The following is a 27,969-nucleotide window of genomic DNA, read 5'->3' as shown; positions in this document are numbered from 1 at the left end:
CAAATTGGGATATTGGTCACTTCATCTTCAAAAGTGGTGATAGAGAGATTCAACAGTACACAGAGTGACTAAGCAACCCTTTTCAGGGATAGCACTTCTCACCTGCTGACAAGATAGACCTAGAAAAGTTGGTCTCTAAACGAAGCTTGCCACTACTAAACTGGCCAGCACACCATGGCTAGCAGTTGTTCAATCATGTGGGAAAAATACAAATGATCTACAAACCTTTGTATCAAATTTTGGACAAATGACATCATTGAAAATATCAAATCTTAAAAGATTGCATGCTGGAAAAATAAGTGCTCTTTTAGACTTGCCAGCAACCAGTCATTCTGAGCACTCTACCACTTTTATATATAGGGAATTTTCTTGATATAACTCTCGATGTAGTTGCACTCTCAGAATGAGGCTTTCTAATGATAGCCAGTTAGAAGAGCCAGAGTCAAGCTACATATTATTTTACAAGGGAGAGATCAGACAATCTACATCAAAATGTTGGTGTCTATTTTGATGTTAAAATGCACTTAGTGTAGCATTTAACTGAACTTCCTCAAGGTTTCTCTGCACATATAATGACATGACAGTTGCCACTCAACTCAAAATAATTTTTGACAATGATTAGTGTTTATGTGTCAACTCTTTTTAGTTTCCAGGATGACATAAACAGCTTTTATGGTCATCTGAGAACAATTCTGAGAAATGTTGATAAGAATGACAAACTTGTACTTCTGATGGATCTAAATGCCTGTGTGGGACATGGTTCTGAACTTTGGAGTAGCATAAGAAGTCACGGAATGGGGAAGTGAAATGCAGCAAATGAGATACTCCTGTTACAGCTGTGCCAGGAGTTAGAGTTAGGGATAACAAATACCTGGTTCAGGCAAAAGGAGGAATATAGTGCTGCTTGGGCGTTTCCATGTTCAGGTTACTAGCGCTTTCTCAATTATGTAATTGTCTGTAGAAAAGACCAATGAGATATAAAATCTTTCTCGTGCATGTGGAGTTGGATTCATCTGTAAGAAGCTGGGATGTGACAGTAAAAGGCACCTAAACAAATTGATGTTTCTAAATTAAACTACCCTGAAAAGCTTGAACAGTACCATGAAGCACTTCTAGTGATCAATCTAAATCACAATGGTGATCCACACGTAAGCTTTAATAAACAGCTCTATGAAGCTGCTTCTTCTACATTTGGATTTATTGAAAGAAAAAACCAGGACTAATCCAAAGAAAACAAAGTTGTTGGAAGAAAAGGGAAGTGGTACTTCACAAATTGCTGTCTTGTACTGTGCTGGGATGTGAATGGTGTAGCCTAGAGAAAAATTTCAAAGAGTGCAAAGTTAAGGTACAGTAAAAGATGTGGTGGTGTAAAAAAGCCTGTGAAATTCAGACATCTACTAGCAAATTCAAAATCTCTGTATCACCTACTGCATGCAATCTATGGCTCACCATCTTCTCCCTTTGCACTTATGTTTTGAACTATGAGGTTGTAGTAATTTTACTGTAATCAAAAGGCTTGCACAGCCTTTGGGAATGATGTCATTGTTGTTGAACTGGTTCAGAAAGATGGTGATGAGATACTGGGGCAAGATAGTTACTGATGCAGATGTTTCAGTGTCAAAATATGTGCTTCATATAACATTAATACAGATTTGAGACCATGAGCACCATCCTTGTGCATCTCGGTTGATGGTGAAGTTTCCTGTAACAATGAACAGCATGCAAATTTGAACATCTACTTCACCGAGTTCTTGTAATGACCAATTCAGAAGGCCAACCATAGGTATGAGGACTGGCACTACAAAAGTGTTGTGAGAAAGCTGAGAGTTCTAATGACCATATTCTCTTTACTCTCCGTATGTATTTATTCTTGGACCCCTCACTTTATTTATGGGGTTCATCATATCTGACATTCTCATCCTGTCCAAGATACCTATAATTGTTACCTGAGTGTAGAGATTATATTGTCAAGCTGTTCATTTCTTGGCACAACTTTTTCACATTTTATTGTCAAAAATGCACATTTGAACTAATCAAATTTCATTCCAATGTCTGTAGAAAATTAGGTAATGAGGTCCGATTGTTTTTTTATATGTGGTTGATATTTGGCCCATACAGTTTCAGGTTATTGACAAAGAGATGATGGGAGACATTTCTGGATCCATTTCTATGGCCACTGTGTTTGGTGAGCTGGTATGAAAATAGCTTTAATGAGAGGATGTAGCACAGCACTGACAGGCTATCACTCTGAAAAATGTCTTTTTAGTAGTGAATGCTATAAGACTCAATTTGTTCCTTATCACTCCTAAGAAGCAAAGTGGTATACCAAGTCTTGGTCAGGTATTCTATAGCAGTTATTAGTGGCTGTGGGACTTTGGCTAATTGTAAAGCCCTTGTGATATACTATCAAAAGCCTTCTGGTAGTCGACCACACTACAGTTAAGTTCCTGTGGTATTTTTCTCTTCCTTCCTGGATCATTTTGTTTATTAATAGCTCTATACATCCCCACATCTGCATTTTCTTTCAGCTTGCTCAGATGTTATAATGTTGTTGGTGGCACAATGATTCTGCACGAACAGATTGAAGCACACAGTGTACCATTTGTACCTGATGTTCTGGTAGGTAGTAATTTTTAGTAAGGATAGCTTGGCTATTTGTGGGGATGAGAAGATTAGTTGCAGTTGGTAACCATTGGGACAGTTCTTGTGTGTGCTTGATACTTTCTCCATACAACTGTATAAGATCTCATCATAACAGATGAAATTCTTCAGCCAGTAACTTGTTATGAGGTCTGGACTCATGGATTTTCTGTTTGACATTTTTCGTGGAACTGTTTCCAGTATTTCACCATCTATTTCACTTTATTGTTGCTGGACATGCTTGCAGTAGTCCTGCTCCAGTTCTTTTAGCCACACAGCTTGTTTGTTGAATTCTTCATTTGTTTCCTATACAGATCTCTTGTAACCCTCAACCTAATTTTGTGTGTGTGTGAGGTCTTTTACAGAGATTGAGCCTTTTGCATTGAAGCTGCAATAGGCTGTCTTTGGGATCTCTGGCAAATGATTTATCGAGCATTTGCCATTTATATGTTGTAGATTCATATTTTAGTTTTTTCAGCTCTAGGTGTGAGTTGCTGTTTCAGATTTTTGAATCTTGTCACCAAATTGCTTCTCTAGTTTTTTCCTGAAATCTTCTTGATGATGTGTGAAGTTGTTCCCTGTGTTACATTATATAACTACAGTGATCTGTGAGATACTTTTTCTTTTCTTTCTTGCCTTTAACCTCCATCGCGGAGTATAGGCCACTTATAATTGAATTCCATGTCACATAATTTTTCGCTTCTGTACTTATACTCTGCCATGAATGTCCCCCTTTCTCTAGTTCCTTTTGTATTGATCTATGCCACGAGTTCTTAGGCCTACACCTCTTTCTATATCCATCCGGATTCCACTGTAAAGCACTTTTCGCTGCATTTGGTGTGTCCTTTCTAATTGTGCTACCAATCCACTTCCACTTTTTCTTAAATATTTGCTCCCTAATCGAAACTTGATTCATTCTTTGCCATAGCTCCATATTGTTTATGTGTTCGGGCCATCTGATTTTAAGTATACTACGCAAGCACTTGTTGATGAATGATTGTATTTGCTTATTTGATTTAACTGTTGTTCGCCATGTCTCAGCCCCATACAATAACACCGCTTTTACGTTATTGTTAAAAATTCTTATTTTGTTCTTTATTGAAATTACACTTGCGCTCCATACTTTTTTTGACAGGTGGAAAGTGGTCCTTGCCTTACTTATTCTCGTCTTAATATCTTTGTCGGTGCCGCCTGACAACGTTATCTTACTAACTAAATACGTAAACTCGGCTACATCCTCTAGTTCACCGGTTTCTAGTTTAATACATTTACTGTTTTCTTCATTAATGCGCATAATCTTTGATTTGTCGCTGTTGACTTTCAATCCTAGTTTGGCAGCTATTGCTTCTAATTTTGACGTTTTATTTTGCATTTGGCTGTATGTTTGTGAAAGTAGCACTATATCATCTGCAAAGTCGAGATCTTCTAGAGCTTCTGCATCCGTCCATTCAATGCCTGTTTGGCTTTCAATCGTAGTTTCCTTCATAATCCAATCTATAACTATTAGAAATAAAAAAGGGAGAAAGTATACAGCCCTGTCGAACTCCTGTTTTTACTTTGAATTTATCCGTAGCTCCGTTTCCATGCAAGACTCAGCATGACATTCCTTGGTAAGTTGCTCTTATTATAGATATATACTTGTATGGTATGCCGTAGTGTTGCATAATTTTCCATAAGCCTTCCTGATCTACATTATCAAATGCTTTTTCGAAATCAATAAAATTAATATAAAGCGGTGCATTCCACTCTGCGCTTTGCCCTAAGATGATACGAAGTGTGGCAATTTGATCTTCACATGAACGGTTCTTCCTAAATCCGGCTTGTTCTTTACGCAACAATTTGTCGACTGCTGTCCTCATCTGCTCCAAAAGTATCCTGTTAAAAACTTTTCCGGGAGTCGATAATAACATAATCCCTCTATAATTTCCGCAAACGCTTAAATCACCCTTTTTTGGCAATTTTATGATGAGTCCCTCTTTCCAATCATTAGGCACATTTTCTTCCTGCCATATCTTAGAAAATAATGGATGAAACATTTCTACTGCTATTTCTATAGCTGATTTCATTGCTTCAGCTGGAATATTGTCTACACCTTCCGCTTTCCTATTCTTGAGGGATTGTATAGCCTTTCTTATTTCAAACTTGGACGGTGGGTCAAGGCTGATGTTAAGATCCAAATTTCTTGGCACAATGTTGGCTATTGTGTCTGGAGGTGGTCTATTGAGAAAATCTTCAAAATGCTCCTTCCATCGATTTTTTTTGTTCTAGAATTGATGTTAGCATCCAGCCATCCTTCTCTTTTACTGCCTTTTCTACTCTTACTCTCTTCCTGGATAGTAATTTAGTTGTGTTGTACAGCTCTTTCATGTTCTGGCGCTTAGCTGCACTTTCTGCTGTCGTTGCTAAATTTTTGAAATATTTTCGTTTGTCTCTTCTTAATTGTTTTTTTAACTTTCTTATTTTGTTGGTTGTAATTTCCCTGACATCTATTTATCTCTACTTCTGAGCTTGCCGATAATAATATTTCCTTTAGCTTCTTTCTTATGGCTGTTAGTGTCTCTTGTGATATCCACGCCTTATTCTTTCTGTTTACACACCCTATGCATTCTTCTAATAATGAAATAAAAGCATCCTTAATTTTCAACCAAGTATGTTCTATTGTGTTACCTTGCATCCTTTTTATTTGCATTGATTTGCATGATAATGCTTTTCTGTATTTTATTTGGGTGTCTTTGTGTTTTAGTAAATCAACATTGTATTTTCGTTGAACCTTCCATTCCTCTTTTAAAGACCTTAACTTCAGTTGTAGGTGGTGGTCGGAGGCTGCGCCAGCCCGTCTTTTTACCCTAACATCTAACAGTGATCTCCTGAACTTGCAGCTTACACAGATGTGATCGATCTGATTTTGCGTTTTCAGATCTGGCGATATCCATGTAGCTTTGTGAAGGTCTTTGTGCGGAAATAAGGTTCCTCCAATGACCAGCTCATTATTTATGCAAAAATCGGCAAATAACTGGCCATTTGCATTCATGCTTCCTAAACCATGTTTTCCCATAATGGCTTCATATCCTAAATTAATGTTTCTGACTTTTGCATTGAAATCACCCATAACCATTATCAACTCTTTCTCAGTCCGTTTTTCAATTACGCTCTGCAGAGTATCATAAAATTCAACTTTTGCTAATTCTTCAGCATCATTTGTTGGGGCGTAACACATAATGATTGTTAAGAAAATCCGCTTATGAGACATTCTAAACTTTGCTAGTATCAATCTTTCATTTATTGGTTGCCATTCTATTAATGCTTTAACCGCTTTCTTAGTCAGCATCAGAGCTACTCCCCTTGTGTGATGCGCCTTATCATAATTGTGCCCTGAATATATAATTGTTTTTCCTGAAGCTAGCTTAGTTTGTCCATTATCAATCCACCTAGTTTCACACAAACCCAAAATTTCCAATTTGTGATTGTCCATTTCTTTGCTAATATTTTCACACATTCCACGCACCAAACCTCGTGGAATCCTTTGTTGAAAGCAGTATTGACCAACTAGCTTCCCTAGGGCTTTGACTATTTGGTGTCATAAAACACCTTTGACTCTGGAAACCTTCGGTTGGTAAATTAATACGACAAGACATGTCAACTATCAGTATTTTCGTAATCAATTTGAAAATCCATTGCACGGGTGATTAGCCCATTCAACTTCACCAGCTTTACCTGTTTCCATCTCTCACGATGAGGACGAGGGGTTGGGCTTTAAGAGATAACTTTTTCACTAGAATAAAATTTTATTTTTTAAGCTATGTGCCCATGCTGTTTCAGGCTTTCTGCATAAATTTTGATTGCATAGCTCTTTGTGAGACACTAGTAATGTAATAGCTGAGACATATGTCAAAAGGTTAATGGTTTCATAGGTTGTTTTCATACCTCTGGACTCTGTGGTCTTTAGATATTTGTTTGCTATTTTGTTTACTGCCTTTAATTTTATTTATTGGGTTCTTTACTTATACTGGTGTTGTATGATCTGTCATTCAATTTAAGGTTGTGAGCCTGTTGAAACATATCACCTCAGATTACTTGTAAGTTATCCACAAGTCTTTGGTGTTCTCCTGTTAGTATTGTATCAGTATTGGTTTCAGCTAAATTGCTGGTGCATTGTTTACTGCTAGACTTAGCTGATCATTCTGTCTGTTTATTAGTGGAAGTGGAATAATTGTCTTCAATGGCTGACTTTGTAGTGTCAGCCTGCTTTGAATCAGACATTTCCATTAGATATACCAGTTTACATGTAATGGTACATTTTGCTTGTCCATTTAAATGTTTTGGGGGAAAACATCTAATTCTGTATGTTAAGAGTTCCACAAATTTTTTAGACTTCACTGGGGTTAGATTGTATATATGCTTCACATAAATCTTTGTTAAGATCGTAGCTTTATTGCACGCAGTGATTGTAATCCTGATTTTGTTGAAGGAGACTTATACATTTAGCCATGATGATTTTGTCTATTCACTGATATTTGTATTTGTTTTTCAGAATAGACAAAGATCTTCTTCAAAAGTTTCAACAAAATTTTGTCAGAATTAAATTTAAAGTTTTCACAGCTTGGGTAATTTTTCCTTTCAGCTTGTTTTTAATTCTACAATTGTATTTAAACATACATATTTAGTCTTTTTATGTATGTATGTGTGTGTGTGTGTGGGGGGGGGGGGGAAGTGTTATGTATGCATATGTATGTGCTTGTATGCATTTGTCTTTATCATAGAAAGAAATCAGCATTGATCTTCTTAGACCAGTGGCAGGAAGGATGGAAATTTTTGAAAGACCAGGGATCTGGACTAAATACTTGCAGCAGAATGGTATCAATCAAAAGTTCCCAAAGGCGGTAGTGTTAACCTAAGCAAAAATTAAATTTAGCTTCCAAAAAGAGAAACAATTCATCCAGTTTTTATCTCAAAAATTTCACTTGTAAAGGTTTGGTCAACCTAAATCAATGATAGAAGACACTTTTCCAAGGTGTCACTCAGAAGTATTGTACCTGAAATTATATAGTCGAGAAGTAGATTTCTTAAAAACACAGCCATACTTCTACCTCCACTTATATGTTAGTAGTCCATTGATGTCAAATGATGACAAATACTGTGTTCTCAATGATGAGAACAATCCAAAGCTAGAAGCACACAGGTGTCCACAGATATCACAGTGATAGTCTTTTGACTGGATTGAGGTGGACACTGTGCTGTGATATCTGTTTCTTGCAGCAGTGAGATGCTGTCACTGGGCATCTTTGAATGCAGCTGCTGCTCGTGAGATGAGAAACCTCAACACTGACCTGACTGTGGCATAGGCTTCAAGTAAAGTAATGCCACTCCATTTGAGGTTACTTTTCAGCATGTCCTTGTATCTCAGTTTAGGCTTTCTTTATTTGCATGAGTTCTGCCTAAGCTTGCTGTACAATGTAGCCAGTCCAGCATAATGGAGCCTTCAGCAACATTGATTCAATGAATAAAATAAGACATAAACACTAACATGATCTTCCACGGGACTCAAGCCATACAAAAGAACAGGTCATCCACTGGTCTCAAGCCATGCATCTATCACCTACTAGGTGACCTTGGTCCTCAAGCAAGTGATAGATGTATGGCTATGAAATCATAGAGTGCCTGCCACTCTTCCTTATCAAATAAAGCTATAAATATTTTTCTAGTATCAACACTTCTCACATAATTTATATAGTCAAGCCATGTTCAATGTTGTGCAGCAGCAAGTTCAGTGAATAGTTTAATGTACAGATAGGTGTTTGCTCATACTCTATCCTCATTGCAATGTTATTATCAGTCTGAGCTGATCCACATGTATACACACTATTTGTCAACAAGCAGGATATATTTTCTATGACAAAACGCAATGAGTAGCTTGTTCCCCAGTTCGAATGTGCATCAAGCATATTTGGACTGATAATAACACTGCAATTTCACTTATCACTGCTTAACGTTCCCACTCTGTAGTCTATCCTCATTCTCTCACAAATCAGTATAGTTCTTGTGACAATATCTCAGAATTCAAGATTTACTGTCCTGGGGACTTTTACAAACTGATATCTTATTTTGATTATAAAATCTGTCAAAGAGCTTCAGAAAAGTTCCAAACCTCAACATGAGTATATGTTCTAATTCTCAAAGTTACTGTGAAGATCAAAGTTTTACATAATATCAGAGAACACAAAATCCCAAATCAACTGAAAAGTGTTCTTATTTTCTTATGAGAAAAGAAATAATTAGGAACTCAATCCTCTGTAATCAGCAGAAAAAATGAGGACATTGATTCTGCAGGGTCCCTGCAAAACTGGTTAAGAACCAGAACTTCAAATGTAATAAATACTCAGAAATATTTAATCAGGAGTAACTTTCTTGAGTTGCTCAAATGACTCACAATAAGTTTCTGTGATCTTAGTGGTCTAATGTTGTTGATGGTTAACTGTAAATCACCTCTGATTGGGCAATCCTATTATTATGAAAGGCATTTCACCCAGGACCACCTTGTATGATTTAAGGCAAACTTAGCTGTTGTTTGTATCACCCAAGAAAATATACAGAAACCTACTCATTAGCTCATGTAGCAGGACTAATTAGGGGTGGAGGCGATTGTATAGACAGTGCAGTAGCTAGAGTGAGAAATAGTAAAAGAAGTTTGGGACAATGTTAACTCTGTTGACAACAAATGTTTTTTTTCGCTGTGCAAAAGACAGAATGTATTTGTCAGAAGTGTGATACTACGAGGTAGTCAGATAGAGTCACTAAATATTAAAGACTTAATGAGGCTGCAGAGAAATTAGTAAGATATAAGGGACTGTATGAGCAGCTGATTATTAAAGGTATTGGCCAATATTTGCAGGAGAGATGACACTGCTTGTGTGGTCATGTGGCATAAACTGATATTGAGTACTGGAGTAGAAGTGCAGTGTACCAAAAATGAATTGAAAATAACAGATGAAGGCAGGGATATAAAAAATAGTGGCAAAGTCAGAACTCAAATTTCATCCTCATGGATGAAATATGTTGGTATGGAAAACAGACATTAATGTGCCAATCATAGCAATACTAATGATGAACATAACTATCAAAGGTAAAGCATAAAAGTAATTTATGTTGTCACATACTGTTCTAATAATCTAATGTTTAAAACTTAGCAGAATGTTGAGCTCAAATTTTCTTAGTCCATAGATTAATAGACCGAATATTCAAACTCGCTTTAATTATATTAGAGATAAATCTCTTGCTTAATAGGATATCACTACATTTAACATTTTTCAACAGTGGAAATTGAATTTGGAAATAATAATAATAATAATAATGATAATGGTAATAATAATGATGACGATGACGACGATGATGATGAAGACGAGGATAGACAAGATGAAGAGCGTGATGTGATTGCAATAGATATTTTATTGGTTGAACAATATTTTGACAGCAAGCCTGTCTTTGTCGACTTCAAACTAAAAAGTGATAAAAATTCAAATCTAAAGTATAAATGAGAGCATCCAGCATCCACATGTAGATGGAATGACATCATCAGTTTTTAAGTTTCAATTTTATAACAGGCAAAAAAAAAAAGACAGAAAAAAGTGAGAAAAAAAGGAAAGGAAAAAGAACATTCAATCAAACAGTTTTGTATAAATTTGATAATACTCTCCTGTCGTTTTATTCATTCCTCCATGGTGTGATGTTAATAACCCACAAACATATTTCTCCTCATGCATTTTAAGTATTGAAAGGGAAGCAGTGTTCAGAATATTTTCTGAGAATATGCACTTTCAAGTCTTTTACAAAATTGCAGCCATTTGAAACAAAATGTTTGGCAAGTTCTGTTGAACTACTGTTATTGTGCCTAATGTCAAATCTGTACCCATTGAAACTTTTGTTTAATTGTTCTGTTGTACTACCAACATAAATCAAGTTGTGTTTCATGCATTCTACCACATACATGAAATGGGAATCTCTACATGTCTCACCTTCTGTATAGATCATAACATTTCTGTTATGATTCCTGATGGAATTCACTTGACTCATGTTGTTGCACAAGGAACAGGGCTTACCTCTCTTGCAGCTGTTTTTCAAAGTACAGCATGCAGATACTCCAATGCTAGTTTTCTTGGAGTCAGAAATAGAAGTCAATAGATCTCTTGTATTTTTATTCTGACTAAAGGCTACAATATGTGGCTGAGGAAATATCTGTTTGAAACGAGGACATTTTACTGCAACATACTGGTAACAAGGAGTTAGAAAACCCTGTGCTTACTGAAAATAAAAATGATGATGATTGAATCTGGCATAATTAGATTGAAAAGAATCCCAATTGGTATCCAGATAAAGTTCGGGATGGATGTGCACAAGCTCTACTGGAATTTCTTGAAACTTGTCAGACAGGCATTAGGGAAAGCCTTAAAACAAGTGGAAAGAAGTCCTGGAATAAGTTCACAAATTCCCAACACTGTGCACTCCGACATCTAGCTAATAACGATTCTATTGTTATTAAAATGGCAGATAAGGAAGGTGCTATTGTAATTATGGACAAAAGTGAGTATATTTCAACTTGCAAAGAAGTTTTGAGAGACAAAACTTCATATAAAGAATTACCTGTTGATCCAAACCCCAACTACAGAGAAGAACTTTTCTGGAAATGGAGGAAAAGAATTTCATTAATAAAGCTAAATCAAGGATTTTACTGTCAGAAAGAACACTTGTATTTTATGGTCTCCCTAAAATACACAGAAAGTTCAAAAGATTTCCTCCAATGTGCCCAATTTACAGCAGATATGAATGTTGTACAGCCAAGATTTTGGAATGGCTGGATGGCTTTCTACTCCCTGTTGCAAAAAGATCGAGTTCCTATATTTGAGATACTTTTGATTTTGTGTCCAAAATCAACAACTTTTTTGAGCACATATCGAAAACTGATTTTTGGTAACCATGGATCTTTCTTCCTTATATCCCAATATTGACCATGATGAAGGGGTAGACACATGCATGAATGCCTTTGAAAAGCGGTCAGACAAAAGTATTCCATCAAATTTTCTCTGTAGGTTATTGAAGTTTGTGTTACAAAGTAACACAATGAAATTTGGACAAAAATTTTACCACCAGATGAGGGGTTGTGCCATGGGTATCCCCATAGCAGTTAATTTCGCTAATGTCTTCATGATGAAATTTGAGACACAGTTACTGAAGACATTCAAATCCCTTCATGGTCATGAACCAATACACTGGTTACAGTTCACTGATGATGTCTTTTTTTGTCTGGGAAGGATCACAGGATAGTTTAATTGACTTCTTACATTTCTGTGACTGTTATGCTAAAAACTATGGCTTTAAGTCCAACATAAAATTTACGCCTAGTTTTTCAAAAACTAGTGTTGAATTTTTGAACACAAAAGTAAAGTTTTTTGGGGGCAGAATAGTGACAGAGTTACTTATCAAGCCCATATCATCCCACATTTACCTCCACCGCCGCTCCAATCATCCATATTATATAATTCAGTCAAATCCAAAATCTTTGCTCAGCGAATTCTCTCATTTCCTCTGCACTGTTGCACAGGAAGGTGCCATACCCAATGACTGGTATAGTACCATTATATTCAACTTTTACAAGAGTAAAGGAGATGCCTTAGAAGTAATTTCATAGGCATCAAATTGCTGGACTAGGTCATGAAAGTTATAGAAAGAGTTTGGGCCGAATTAATTTGAAAGAGAATTAAACTAGATGAAATGCAGTTTGGTTTTTGTACTAGGGAGAAGTACTACTGATACCCTCTTTCTAGCAAGCAGGTGAAGTATTTAGATAAAAGTAAGTCAATGTACTTGGCAGTCATTGACCTAGAGAAAGCTTTTAACAGAGTCCCTTGCTCTGTGATCTGATTGTCTTTGAGGAATTTAGAAGTAGATGAATGACATATGAAAGCTATACAGGCCATATACAGTGGTACTGTCTGTAAGATGAATGTTAGTAACAAGTAAGTAGTGGTGGACCTAGTTTACTTGTCGGTGTTCACTAGAGCTCAGTCCCATCCTGTTCACCATAGTCCTTCAGGCCATAACAGAGGAGTTTAAGGGCAGTTACCCTTGGAATCTGTGTTAGACCTTAAGACTAATTGCTTTGAGAAAATGGCTCTGCTTGATATATAGGAAATGTGTAGGCAACAATTCCATATGCAAGCTATGGATACACAGAAGATGCAGTGGAATTACAGAAATCCTAAGAATAAAGTTGAGAAAGTTTTTACATCAGTTGGTAACAAAAGGTCTCTCAGAGTGAAAAGCAGATTATATGATTGTGTACAAACAGCAATGCTATATGGTAGGGAGACATGAGCTATGAATGCTAAAGGCCAGAAAGAAATGAAACTAATATTCTCTGTTGGATGTACAATGTTAGTGTGTATACAAAAAAGTGCAGATGTATTGAGAGAAAAAAGTGGATATTAGGGGGATCAGATATAGTGTGCAAAAGAGAAGACAGCACTGGTGTGGTTATGTGATATGTATGGATGAAGATATTGTATAAAAAAGTGCTGATTGCTTAAAGTGGATGGAACTTGTGGAAGGAGACCAAGGAAAACATGGAATAAAGTAATGAAGGCTGATCTTAAGATGTTGTACCTCATGGAGGACTCAGATGATTGGTGATTTGCTCAAATTGTCTCTATCAGACCTATACCACTTCTCATCTTCTTAATATCCATCACTCCTCTAACTATGGTACTATTCTGTTGCTGTAATTCTGTAATTCGTATTTCATTCACTTTTGTGCTACCAATTACCTCTCCCTTTCACTGCAACCACTTTCTTTTAATGTCTATCCCTCAATCTCAATATCATTCCTTTTCTGTCCTTCTTCCTCTGAGCTATAGCTTTAGGCTGCCATACATCATCTTTAGCATCCCCTCATTCTCAACACCCTACCATCAATGACTCTACCACTTTTGTTCCCCACTTACTATAGCCACCCCTATGTATCTTTGACCTCCATCTCTCTTTGTCTCTCTTCACATGTTGTGTCCTCACATATCCTATTCTGATCTTTCTATAGATTTATTATACTACTGCTTTCCACCCTTCCTGTACTTTCACTTGTCACCCTTCCCTTCCTGAGGCACTCCTGTTTCTTTCATCTTCTCCTACACTGTTTACTGTTGACCATACTTCCACTTTTGTTCTTCATTTGCTACATTCACCTCAACTTCCATTTCTCTCACTCTCCTCTCACACACTTATGTACTTACCCACCCAATTTTTCCAGTCCTCTGTATTCTCTCTTCTACTCACCTCTTCACATCTGACTGGTAATTTATTTTATCAATCCCAAAGTGATGTTCAAGAAATATTTGAACTCAGCTTGTAGAAGAATACAATAAAATCCTCTATTGTGTTTAGTTCAATGCTATAGTATTTTGTCCATCCCAAGGCTACAAATTTCTGAGGATAGAATGTAAATCAACTATTTGACCTAAATATTTATCAAAATACTTACAAAGTGCAGGAGTGGCTATATGGTAAGTAGCTTGCTTACCAACCACATAGTTCTGGGTTCATTCCCACTGTGTGGCACCTTGGGTAAGTGTCTTCTACTATAGCCTCAAGCTGACCAAACCCTTGTGAGTGGATTTGGTAGATGGAAACTGAAAGAAGCCTGTCGTATATATGTATGTCTGTATATGTTTGTGTGTCTATTTTGTCCCCCCCCCCACCATTGCTTGACAACCGATGGCTGTGTGTTTACGTCCCTGTAACTTAGCAGTTCAGCAAAAGAGTCTGATACAATAAGTACTAGTCTTACAAAGAATAAGTCCTGGGGTCGATTTGCTCGACTAAAGGTGGAGCTCCAGCATGGCCACAGTCAAATGACTGAAACAAGTAAAAAAAAAGCTAATACAAGCAGGATTTGAAGTCAGAATGAAGAGAGGCAAAACAGAACTGTTAGTCATTTAGTTTGATACTCTACTACTTCTGTCACTCGGCCTTTTCTTAAAATAAGCATGAAACTGCTGAAGAGAATGAGCTATGTGTCTCTTTTTAAGTCATGCAAACATGATAACTATTATACCACAAGGGTAACATAGTATGTAATTAATATTAGTGATCAGAATAGTGAATTCCACAGAGAAGATGTAGGTTGTTGTGACATTTTCTCAATGGGATTTTGATTCCAAGCGGAAGATATTTCATCCTACTTGTATAGTTGATGACTTTCAAAAAGTTATAAACATTATGGGATTCTCATCCTTTTACTCTAAAAATTAGTGCTTTTGTTTTTTGTGAAAATGTAACTAATATTGATAATCTGGAAATGAAATGATGGTGGAGTGAGGGAGACAGCTTAATCCTACTGTGTACTCTAAATTAAGCCAAGGAGGAACAAGCAACTGTTAAAGATATAATAATGATAGTGGGGAAAGATATTGTTATTGTTGTTATCTATGATGATGACGATGACCACTACCACTGCTGCTGCTGCCACCGCCACCAAAAGCCTCTTGGAATTTTGATACTTTCTTGACATTTTCCTTTAATCACACTATTGTTGCTTTGATGAAGACATGAACATTATACAATTGTATTTTCTGGCTGCTCTAATGTTGGCTGTTGCAAGCTTGGTTAGAAAACAGTTAAGATGCTAATATATTAACATTGATTCAATGATATGGTTTTCTGATTTTAATTCTATAGCTTCCTCCTATATCTTTTTCATGTTTATATCATCTTTCAATTGAAAGTAACAATCTTCAGTGAGAATTGAGAGCACTATGGCTGTATTTTTTTTATATTAAAGATTGTTGTTTACATTGTCCATCCTCCCACAAAAAATAAAGACAACACAGTATGAAGTGAGTGTAGTTAGAAGTAAAAGTTGTGTAAAATATAAAACCAACATAACATAATTGTAAAATTCTGCCATGTAGATTTAGTTGCAAATTTTGTATAATAGAACTCTTGGGATCTGAAATTCCCCCTTGACAAAATCAACAGAGGCATAGCCAGGTTCTAAACTTAGGGGGAGTGAACACATAAAAATAATGGTGTGCTGGGTGCTTTTCCTGTGCCACTGGCACAGGTGTGTTTACACAGCACTGGCACAAGTGCATTTTATGTAGTACCAGCATCTGTAAAGGACAAGCCTATATGTATGTATGACAGTGATCTTATTTAGTTTGGCATATCTTCTAAAGTACAACAAATCGCCACAACTCCTAGTCCCTTGTCATTTCCTCAGTGAGACCCAGCATCCAAAGATCCTTTCTCACCACTTTATCCCACATCTTTCTGGATCTACCCCTTTCACAGGTTCTTTCCACAGGTTCCTTCCACAATTAGAACTTGGCACTTCTTTATGCAGCTGTCCTCATCCATACACAGCTCATGACCAAACCAGTGCATTCTTCTCTCTTGTGCACAACACTCTGTCATGTGTAAACATTGACATTACCCATCCAGTGGAGCATGCTAGCTTCATTTCTTTCAAGCCTTCACAAGTCCTCTTGTAGTCAAAGCCCATGTTTCACTTCCATGTATTATAGCTGTACATACATAGGCATCATACAATCTGCCTTTCACTCTGAGAGTGAGGCCCTTAGTTACCAACAAAGGTGGTAGCTCTCTGAACTTTACTCAGCCCATTCTTATTCTAGTAACTACACTTTCAGAACTTCTTCCTCCACTGCTAACTTGGTCACCTAGGTAATAGAAGCCATCTACTACTTCTAAGCATTTGAGGGAGTCTATTGTCTGTGCATTTTTAGTGCTTATTGTACCCACACATTTGCCACACACAAAGACTATTTTCTCCATTAACCTTCCTGTGATACCACTACATTTTTTATGTGTCCAAAACTAGCACTGAGTACAACATATGGAATTTCTACCAACACTCTTCATACATATCAAGCAGGGCCATCAACCTGAAGGGACTTGTGAATTGTCTGTTTTCCTACTCACTAGGACTTTGGTTTTTGCTAAATTAACTCTAAAGCCATTAGATTCCAGGCCTGAAATTTCTTCTCTAGGTCAGATAGTGATTCAGCTATAAGAACAAGGTCATCAATGTAGAGGAGCTCCCAGGGGCAGAGTTGTGACATGAAAACGATGGAACTCCACAGGATCATCTTATGTTGAGAGGTTATGATGTCAGGGTTTGTTTTGGTTCTTCAAATGTCAGCAGCCACCAACACATCACTTGAGATTGAGCAGATAGTTCTAAAAAATGGGTGATTGGCCAAATAAAGTAATGACTCTAAAAAGTTCTTCCAAGGCTGTGTGATTAATGGAAAAAAAAATACAGATTTGACTTTAATTGCACAAGTGAATAAAAAATTATTGTAAAGATGCCAATTTTGAAGAATGTGCTCAAGGTTGAGTGGTTTCTCCTCTATTAGTTATATCTCTGTGCTTGTCTCATCTTTGAACAAGTGTTGTTATCAGTTTAGTTGCTTTTTTTTTTCTTCTGCTACTGTTGTAGCAGTAATAGTAGATGGTGAAAGAGTCTTTGTAGTCACACAACCTGCTAGATATAGCAAAATCTTCCTAAAATCATACTTTACTGCCTCAAGAAATGGAAGGTTATATTGTAGGTATACAAAAGCCTGGAATGCTCATAGCTGGAATATCTTTGATTGTAGGTCTGCTTAAACACATTGACCTAGGCAAAAGCAATAATAATTCCCTTTGTGTTATAACATGTAAAAAATGGATTGGGGCACCATAATAATGTCTTATGGAAAAAATAAAAATATCTGATGTTCTAAACAGGGCACATCAAGTTTTCTGTTTTTAACTGATGCTATAAAAAGCTGGCAGATGTGTTAAAATCTCTTACAGTGTATGCTATGTTATTCTGCTCTGAATAATGTGTAAAATATTAAACATTTGGCATTGCCAAAATTCAATTACTACTAACACCATTGACAACCTTTTATTTTCAACATCAAAGAAACTAAAATTACTGAGACAGTAGTAGGCAACTAGCTCAACTGTCACTGCTCCTGCATTGTATCTATAGCAAGATACTTAATTCTGAAATGGTCCAGTTGCTGGTTATGGGGTGCTGAGGAGGTAGAGTTCATTGCTGTATACAATGTAGCAACTTAGTTTGTTGAATTCAGTTAGTCATAGATGATCATATCCACGACAAGATTTATCATTTATTCAAAACTGTAGCTGACAAGCTTCATGGATCTTTCTCATGTGATAAGGATATAGTTGTAGTATTGGTGGTAAACATCAATTTTACTGACAATATAATGCAGCGAATCAAAATAATTAGCAAAATTTTATCTTATTTATTTTATTTTATTTTTTTGTTTTAGACTAGGCAGAAGGCTCTATATTTCACAGGCTGCAGATGAAGATATTAGCAGTGTAAGTTAAGTGAAATATTTTTCAACAGGGAATCACTGCTTAGCAGACTTAACTCATTGAAAACTTACTCTTGGTCAATGGAAAAAAATTATTCATGTGACTGAAACATGTAAAAGAAAAAATATAGAATTATACATTATAAGTGATACTAGTTGCTGTATGATATCACTGCTTAGACTGATTTTTATGTAATTATTACTTTTTGTAATTATTTTTATTAGTTAATCAGTGGACAAGGAGAAATGACCATAGCCTTGATAGGCTTTTCTAGACTGAGGAAGGAGGTATGTTTAATATTCAGTTTGAACTTCAACTCCTCAGTAAGTAAAATAGAAAAAAGTAGGAAGTTTCAGAGGAATGCACTTCTAAAGAAAAACCAAAAAAAAGATAAGAAAAAATCTTGATACTGGGTCCGGGAATGAAACAGTAAAACTGATAAAAGTAGGAGAGTTAACAAATACATTGAATGAGTATGGACTGATGTGACATATTTAGGATGATAGTATCATTTAGTTGTTTACAACTTTGACAAAGCAATGTGTGACAGATTATTAAATTTAATTAAACTTAAAGAAAGGCTGGATTTACTGTTTCTGATCTCTAACATGCTCATCTCTTGAATTTATGTTTTAATACAAAATTCCTTGATAGTAACTTTAAATGTGTTCATATATAAAGTGTATAAATCGTTGTTTTGTTTATTCCAGGTACAAGATGAAGTGCATCAGTTACGGAAGAAAATGGAGAGCTATGAAAGCAGTGCTGGGTGTGAATCTGACTTCCATGAATTGAGTATTACTTTGAAAAAAGCAGAGGAAGGTCTTCAAGTCAGTATAAGAAAAAAATCTATTGATTATAGTTGCATTTTTTAAAAGATTTAACAATTTCAAAACAATTTTATATTCCATTTATATACTTCCATTATTTATTTTTTAAAATTTTCTGTTTTAAATCCATTTATTTTGTTTTTTCATGGTAGCTGAGACTTTTTCAAATTTACTCTTTACTCTTTTACTCTTTTATTTGTTTCAGTCATTTGACTGCAGCCATGCTGGAGCACCACCTTTAGTCAAGCAAATCGACCCCAGGTCTTATTCTTTGTAAGCCTAGTACTTATTCTATCGGTCTCTTTTGCCGAACCGCTAAGTTACGGGGACGTAAACACAACAGCATCGGTTGTCAAGCGATGTTGGGGGGGACAAACACAAACACACAAACACACACACACACACACATATATATATATATATATATATATATATATACATATACATATATACGACGGTCTTCTTTCAATTTCCATCTACCAAATCCACTCACAAGGCTTTGGTCGGCCCGAGGCTATAGTAGAAGACATTTGCCCAAAGTGCCATGCAGTGGGACTAAATTTAGGCATTAGTGCTCTCAATTAGCTATCTATCAATTGCATAGACATGCAATAGTCAACTACAGCTGTTCACTATAGTGTGTTTAGCTGCTAATATCACTGATTAAAGAAAAAAATGTTGCCTGATTTATTGTTATCTACAGTGATTTCTCCTTAAACATGGGCAGCTATATTTATTTATCATATTCCATTTTTAAAAAAATATCATCAAATTTTAGAAAAATGTATCTAAAATATTCTTGAAACTTTTTTTGACTAATTAAGCCTTGATTTAAAATTAAATTAAGAAGTTAGAGTGCCCTAACTCTGTTGCAAATTAAGTTTGGAATACCTTAATATGGTGGTCTGGAGAGACCCTTGCATCCTACTAATTATCTGCAGGGAGTTTCTGTCAACTGAGATACTGATTGATCACTGTAGCTATTAGTGTTCAATTCTATAACTTAACAGGGAACTTAATTTTGACAATTTTATGAGTGTAAGCCACTTGGTCAAAGATTCCGTGATTCATATTGTCTCTTGTATTGTACAACATTCTTGGGAAACATACTTAATACATGTACTTCCTGGAGAATAGAAAACACTATATTAAAGCTAATAATGTTATTTTTTTCTCACTACATTATTTTTAGTTAGTTTTTTAATGCTCTCTGCATTAATCATTTTAACATTTACCTTTTGTCTTTCATGAAGATGGTGTCTCTGAGTCATTTAAGGCAAAGTTGACCTTGGCAGAACTTGACCTCAGAACGTAAAGATAGACAAAATGCCACCAAACATTTAGCCTGGCATGCTAATGATTCTGCCAGCTCACCACCTTATATAACTTGTAATATTATCATCTAATAAAAATCCAAAGAGACAAAGAGGAGCAAGCAAAGTCTTTTTCCTAGAATTGTCTTGGCATTCAATAAATAACTTGATTGGAAAAATGTGTAATAACACATATAAGAACATACAAATACACACACACACATTCTCTCTCTCTGTCTTTAATAACAGCACTGGTGCCTTTAAGATTGAGTGGTCTCAATAATAATGGCGTGAAACCACTATGATGAGCTCACTCATTGCCATTTTGTTGCTGCCTAGCAACTGTCGTAGTCACACTGACATGTCGTCAAGAAAACCATTCACTATGACATTTCCTGTCTGTTAAGTTTTTGTCTAGTTTCCTCATTTACTCTGCTTTTGTCTAACTTTTTCTCCTTGTGTTCTGTTTGTTCAACCCTTGATATATATATGTATATATATATATATACGTGTGTAGGAGAAGAAAATGGATATAATAACAATGGGAAACTCATTGTTTTCGCTGGTATGTCTTTAATTAAATAGTTAACAAGGAGGAAGAAGCAGAGATGAGAGAAGCATTTATGATCATTTTGATTTACTGGTTTAAGTAAATCTTTTCAGAATGCAAATATAGATAGGTGCATTGGTTAGGATGCAAAAGATAATTGAACCCCTCTAACTGATACCTACACTATATGTATATATATATATATAAGCATAGTGGATAGAATGGAAAAAGTTTAAATCAGGCAGACTACGATTAACATATACATATGCAAGTTTAGTTAAAATAAAATAAGAATTGTCCAAATTGAAAAATATATTGATATATTAGAGATATAAAAATATCTAGAAATATAAAAATATATGAATACTAAAAATATACATGGACATAGAGATATATAGATACATAAATAATAGAATATAAATAAAAATAACAGTGGAATATAGATAAAAAAATTTTCTTTAAAAATTAAGAATATGGTATAGTAATAGGCATTAAAAAGAGTTTTGGGTTACATGTTAGAAGAAATATAGTATTCCGACAATTGTTTCTGGAGCAGTCAAATTACTGATTAAGAATCATTTCCAGAAAATGCCCCCTTCATCAGAGAGAAAAATGATGTTTATTTTTGATATGTGTTCAGTTCTTTATGAAGGTATGAGAAAATTGGATGCTTTTATAGAAGAGCAGATATAGCTATGTAAATTATGGAAGTTTTTATGAGGGCTAATTGGAGTAAAATTAGATTGCTTACTTTCTTTCTTAAAATTTATAATTGTATTGGCGATATACTATGCAACAGAAATTAATGCTAAGTAGGTTCAAATTTAAATTGTCTCATGAAAGTTGAGTAGTATCTGTGGTTGCACGAATGAATAGTGTCAGAAAACTTATCTTAAACAGTAGAATTAAACATGCAAAGGATAATGAATGATTCTTTTATATACATTCGATATCTGCCAGTAATCATATTGTAAGATGAGGCCATGTCTATGATTGGTCAATCATAGTTGGAACACTGTATTTCTTCTAACATGTAACCCAAAACCCTTTTTAATGCCTATAACTGTACCATATTTAAAATTTTTTTAAAAAACGTTTTTTATCTATATTCCACTATTATTTTTATCTGTTTTTTATTACACTTGGGAACAAAAGTTTTGATACTATTAGATGAAATGGTGCTCATAGGTAATTAGGGAATGCTGATTCTGAATCTGCAATCATTTTTGCTCTAGCATATCACGTTTTTGCACTATCATTACTATACTGTTATCAAAATTACAATAATGTGAAAATTCATGACAAATAAAAGGAATGTTATGTTAAGTATAAATTACCATTATTTGGTATAAGAACAATAGCAACTAGGTGAACAAGTAGCTCTAAAACCAATAAAACACAAAACAAAAGTGTAAAGTGAATATTATTAATTTTATGTTTTTCAAAAATAGCTTTAGCGTTTTCTTTTGCACTTATGTTGCACGTCCATTTCTCATTTTAAAAACCAGTAGCAGTCTGTCAGCATGTTTGGTGTAAGTCTGCCACTGTAGCGGCTTTCATGCTCATCACTTACATAACCCATATTGGGTGGAAAAAAGTCAAGATAAGAGTGGAGAAAATTAATTTTTAGAGACATTCTTGCCCCAAGTTGCTTATAACCTTTCAAAAAATCATTCACAATTGCAACATAGTTAGATGATTTTCCATTTCCCAAAAAGTTTTTTTACAAGAGAAACAATCTTTTCCCAAGCAGTTTTCTCTACTGGGCTTAATTTTTCTTGAAAAAACTCATCACAAATTAGTGTGTGAATTTCTGGTCTTGCTAGAAACAAAATTTTCACTGAGATATTTGAATCTTTCCTGTCTTCATTCATGGCCTTAAAAAAATTCTTAAAGAAGTTAAGTTTAATGTGTAAGGGAGGAAGGTATATACTTAATGTTGTATCTCCTTGGAGCGAGATCACATTTCTTTGGCCGCTCTTTTTGATCATAATAATGCTTGTAATCTCTGCTGTTCCAGAGGTACAAAAAGCACTGATGCTTTGTATACCCCATTTGCAACCCAAGAAGCCAACTAATAACTTTCAAATCCCTGCATATATTCTAGTTGTGCTCAGAATATTTAATCAAGATCCATTGATTCATAAGTTTCCTTTAATCCTACAGTATGTGCTAGTGGTATTGAAGGTTTTTGATTGCCATTATGCAGCAAAACAGCTTTAAGGCTTGCTTTACTGGAATCTATGAAGTGTCTCCATTCCTCAGGATTATGGCTGTACCCCATCTCATGTAGGAGTCCTTCAACATCACAACAAAAACAAATACTGTCTTTCTCCATAAAAAATTCATGCAATTCTGTATGCTGTCTTCGAAAATACGAGTATTTTACACCACCATATAAAAGATTCCATTGTTTCAACCTGGAGCTCAATAATTTTGACTTTTCTTTTGTTAAATCCAAGTCTCTAACTAAATCATTTAACTCAAGCTGACTTAATAAATGAGGAAATTTTTTTGAAGATCCTGGTTCATCACAGTGATCTGCTGTATCACTCGGCACGCCTTCAATTGAAGTAGATGCAGTACTTTCTTCACTTGAACTATCTTTGTCAAAAGATGAAGGAAGTTCTGGAATTGGAATATTTTCAGCAGCATGAGCAATTGGTGTTAAAGCTGAAGGGCAATCTGGATAAATAATCTTGGATTTGTTCTTCTTAGAGAAACCTGTGATGTTAGTTAAGCAGAAATTAACAATTTTTGTAGTGGTTTGTTGGCTTGTGCCATATTATTGATACTGCAAATGGTATACTTTTCCGTTTACTATTCAGCCATTGGATTAGTGCTATGTAGCAGTTTTTGAAACAAACATGAGGCACCCACAATTTATCTTGGTCTCCAACTTTTCCCCCAAAGTAAAGCTTGTAAGCATTTAAACATTTCTTTGTAAGCTTATTTCTCTGATCTTTTGGCATAAATTTTCCACACATGTAACAAAAGCTATCCAGGTGATTAGCACAAACTTTTCTGCTCATCATAAATACATACAGTAATAACCTAAAATATAAAATTAATCAATGTTATGGTAAAATATCAAAATATATTTCTCCAAAAAATTCATTGAAATTATTATAGAATGTACTGAAGCTATGGCTATCACGAAACAATTTTTTCCATCTCTAAATTTCAAACATTGATCACTTTAATAAATAACTAGACTTACTACTAAACTACTTTCCATATAACCTGGCTCTCTTATTTGATGTACTTTTTTTTAACAGTACTAACAGTTATCAAGAAAAAGGAGTCTAAGTGACTTACTATAACCTAATATCAATAACCTACTGTGAGGAGAACTTTACTATAATTACAGCGATAACAAAGTAAAATAAATTCTCATCTTGTGTGACAATTTAACAGGTAGCCTACATTTCCCTCTATCAGCATGTATTTTGTTTCAGTGATGAGAATATGAATGAAAATCGAAAGCAAATAGCCTACTACTTTGTCAATATTATCAATTAGTTGGAAAATTTGATGCTGTGAATAACTAAAAAACTACATGTGCTGTCTGAAAACTGATGTCAGATTTGAATTCATCACCCTAAACTTACCCTAAATCAACTGAAAAAGTATAAATAGCATGACAAAAAGATCTTTTTGTTGCCCAGTGTTATCAGTATGTTTATATGTCTATATGTCCATGTATATTTTTAGTATTCATATATTTTTATATTTCTATATATTTTTATATCTCTATATATCAATATTTTTTCAGTTTGGACAATTCTTATTTTAACCAAACCTATATATGTATGTGTTAATCGTAGTCTGCCTGATTTGAACGTTTTCTATTCTATCCACTATACTTATCTAATGCTTCAGGTTCGACTTGAGCACTTCTATGCTATCTATGTGTTTCGTAAGAAAATTATAACTAGAATATCATCATCACTTTTAGTATGCATTTTTCTAAGCATTCATGAGCCAGATGATAACATTGTTAAGACAATTTTTCTGTGATTGGATGCTCTTTCTGATGCTTATTTTCACCTGTTTCCTATCTAGGAAAGTAATATTCTGCTAGAATTATATATTAATAGAAAGGATGGGTTTGGTGATGATGGTGATGGTTCATGTGGTGGTGGTGATGACAGTAGTAATAAAAGTAGGGAGAAATAGAATGAAGCATGAAAGTGATGGTGATGATGGTGGTAATAATAGTAGTAGTGGTGATGATGGTGATGATAACAATAGTAGTGAAGGTGGTGATGTGATGGTGTGAGGGGAGGGGGTTCCCCAAGGGATGTAATAGTTAAGTGCAGTTGTTGTGAAGATATACTTGCATGATTGCAAAATATTGGTTTTTGATTCACAGATCAGTGGTATGCTGTGTCCATGAGCAAAACACTTCTCATTGCTCCAGTTCTCCACTCAGCTGCAAATGGGTAAACATGCAATAGAGCCAGGAAATATTGGCTTCCCATCCAACTAGTCAGTAGTGTGGAATCACTGAAGAGCTATAACAATGTGAGGAAGCACATTGGACCAGTGGTATAGAACAGCATCTGATAGTCTGGATAATACAGACACACACACACACACACACACACACAGACACACACACACACACACACACACAGACACACACACACACACACACACACACACACACACACACACACACACACACACACACACACACACACACACACACACACACAAGCATATGTGTGTATAGTGATATTTCTCTGTCTGTTTATCTCTCTCTCTCTCTCTCTCTCTCTATCTATCATTATCGTTATCATCACCATCATTTAATGTCCATGTTTCATGCTGGCATGAGGTGAATAGTTTGGCAAGATCCATTATCTACTTTGGTATGGTTTCTATGACTGGATGCTTTTTCTAATGCCAGCTACTTTACAATCACTGTACTGAATGCTTCTTTCATGCTACTAGCACTAGTGAGGTTATCATGCAGCTTTACAAGAATATGAACTTTGAGAGAGGTGATTCTATGCTTGGAGATAATGAGTTAAAGTACAAGTGAAGGGGTCAGAACAGAACAAGTCTTTTGTTGTTGAGGGGCTACATACCTACTCTAATTTTACAAGAAATGGTTGGGGTGAGCAGTGTGAAAATAGCAGTGTTGATGAGGTGTCTGTGTGGAACCTCATAGTACAAGGTGAGTAGAAGTGAATGGAATCAGATGAACTGGAAATGTGGGTGTGTAGAATCTGCAAGAGTGTATGGAAGAGTGAGAGAGGAGGAATTGGTGGGTGTGGGTATGAATATAATGAATGGAAAATGTTTTGAGTGGATGATAAGTTGGGGAGGTAGGAAATAACAGTCGACAACTGTAGAGATTAGCTAGGGTTGTGAGGTGAATATAGTTAATGGTAGTTAAGAGATGGAGGTGACCAGTGATGAATGGGTGTGCTATCTATCTAACTGTATACCTGTCAGTCTGTTTGTCTATCTGTCTATCTATAGAATGTTAATAAAGTTGACAAAGGTATAAATGTTGTGCTGGAACTCCATGTAATTCATTACACTCCTAAAGAGAAAATGGTGAAGAGAATTTGTGTTATTATAGCAATATTTCATGTTGTAAGTTTCATTGGCTATGATGGTCACAATACATATATAAAATATAAAAGGAGAATTTTGCTGGAAATTCTTCTTCTTCTTCTTCTTCTTCTTCTTCTTCTTCTTCTTCTTCTTCTTCTTCTTCTTCTCCTCCTCCTCCTCCTCCTCCTCCTCCTCCTCCTCCACCACCACCACCACCACCACCACCACCACCACCACCACCACCACCACCACCACCACCACCATTGCCATTTAATGTTTGCTTTCCATGCTAGCATGAGTTGGATGGTTTGACTGAGAACTGGTAAGTTGGGAGGCTGCACCAGGCTCCAATCTGATTTGGCAAGGTTTCTATGGCTATATGCCCTTCCTAATGCTAACCACTCCAACAGTATAGTGGGTGAGTTTTATGTGCCACCAGCATGGGTGTGAGTCAGGTGGCACTGGCATCGGCCACAACTACAATTTCACTTGGTTCAACAACTGAAGGGTGATTTTAATGGGCCGGTTATGTGACACTGGCATTGGACATGACTATGATCTCACTTGGCTTGCTGGGTCTTCTCAAGCATGGCATATCTCCAAAGATCTTGGTTGTTTGTCATTGCTCCTGTGAGGTCGAATGTTTGAAGGTCATGCTTCACCACCTCATCCCATGTCTTCCTGGGTCTACCTCTTCCACAGGTTCCCTCCATTGTTAGAGTGTGACACTTCTTCACACAGCTGTCCTCATCCATATGCATCACATGACCATACCAGTGCAGTTATCTCTTTTGCAAACCACTTCTAATGATTTTTATGTTCAACTTTTCTCTCAGGATGCTCACACTCTGCCGTGCACGCACACTGACAATACACATCCAGCAGAACATACTGGCTTCATTTCTCACAAGCCTACACATGTCTTCAGTGGTCATGTCTTCCTGTGTCTACCTCTACCACAAGTTCCCTCCACAGTTAGAGATTTACACAGCTGTCCTCACCACATACATCACATGACCATACCAGCACAGTCATCTCTCTTGCACACCACGTCTGATGCCTTTTATGCCTAACTTTTCTCTCAAGATGCTTACACTTTGTTGAACATGCACACTAACATTGCACATCCAGTGAAGCATACTGGTTTCATTTCTTTCAAGCTTACGCATGTCCTCAGCTGTCACAGCCCATGTTTCACTGCTGTGTAACATAGCTGTTCGCACACAGGCATCCTATTATCTGCCTTTCACTCTGAGAGAGAGGCCTTTTGTTACCAACAGAGGTAGGAGCTCTCTGAACTTTGCCCAGCCTATTCTTATTCTTGCAGCTATGCTCTTGGAGCATCCACCCTCGCTACTGACTTGGTTACCTAGGTAACAGAAGCTATTGACTACTTCTATTTTTTTCCCCTGGCTTATGATGGAATTTATTATCTGTACATTTTTGGTGTTTATTGTACCTGTACACCTTTCACATACAAGAACTATCTTTCCCGTTAACCTTCTTCTGATATTACTGCACTTCTTATGTGTCCATAGTTTACACTGGGTACATCTTATAGAGTTTCTACCTACACCTTTTCTACAGATTTAATAAGGGTGCTACATGAAGGGATTTGTGATTTGTCCATCCTCCTGCTCAGTAATACTTTGGTTTTTGCTAG

The 27,969-nt window shown here is 35.9% G+C and overlaps 1 protein-coding gene across 14 annotated transcripts in view; it reads left to right on the top strand.

Annotated features, from left to right (window-relative positions):
* The window catches only part of LOC106869551 (IQ domain-containing protein H), a 637,089-nt gene that overhangs the window by 53,654 nt on the left and 555,466 nt on the right, over positions 1-27,969 (top strand). For 13 of the 14 annotated variants that reach the window (XM_089360920.1, XM_089360916.1, XM_052972131.2 and 10 more), the window contains exon 2: positions 18,753-18,872. In XM_089360920.1, the coding sequence (XP_089217046.1) occupies positions 18,753-18,872 (120 nt within the window). Of the gene's footprint in view, positions 1-17,993; positions 18,046-18,752; positions 18,873-27,969 lie in introns of all 14 variants that reach the window. The other variant, XM_052972132.2, reaches the window with a different exon arrangement.

The sequence above is a fragment of the Octopus bimaculoides genome, chromosome 12 (assembly GCF_046866305.1).
Source record: "Octopus bimaculoides isolate indiv1 chromosome 12, ASM4686630v1, whole genome shotgun sequence".
NCBI classification, from domain to species: Eukaryota; Metazoa; Mollusca; class Cephalopoda; order Octopoda; family Octopodidae; genus Octopus; species Octopus bimaculoides.
The sequence above is the reverse complement of the archived record's forward strand: the minus strand, read 5'-3'. Positions and strand labels throughout refer to the sequence as shown.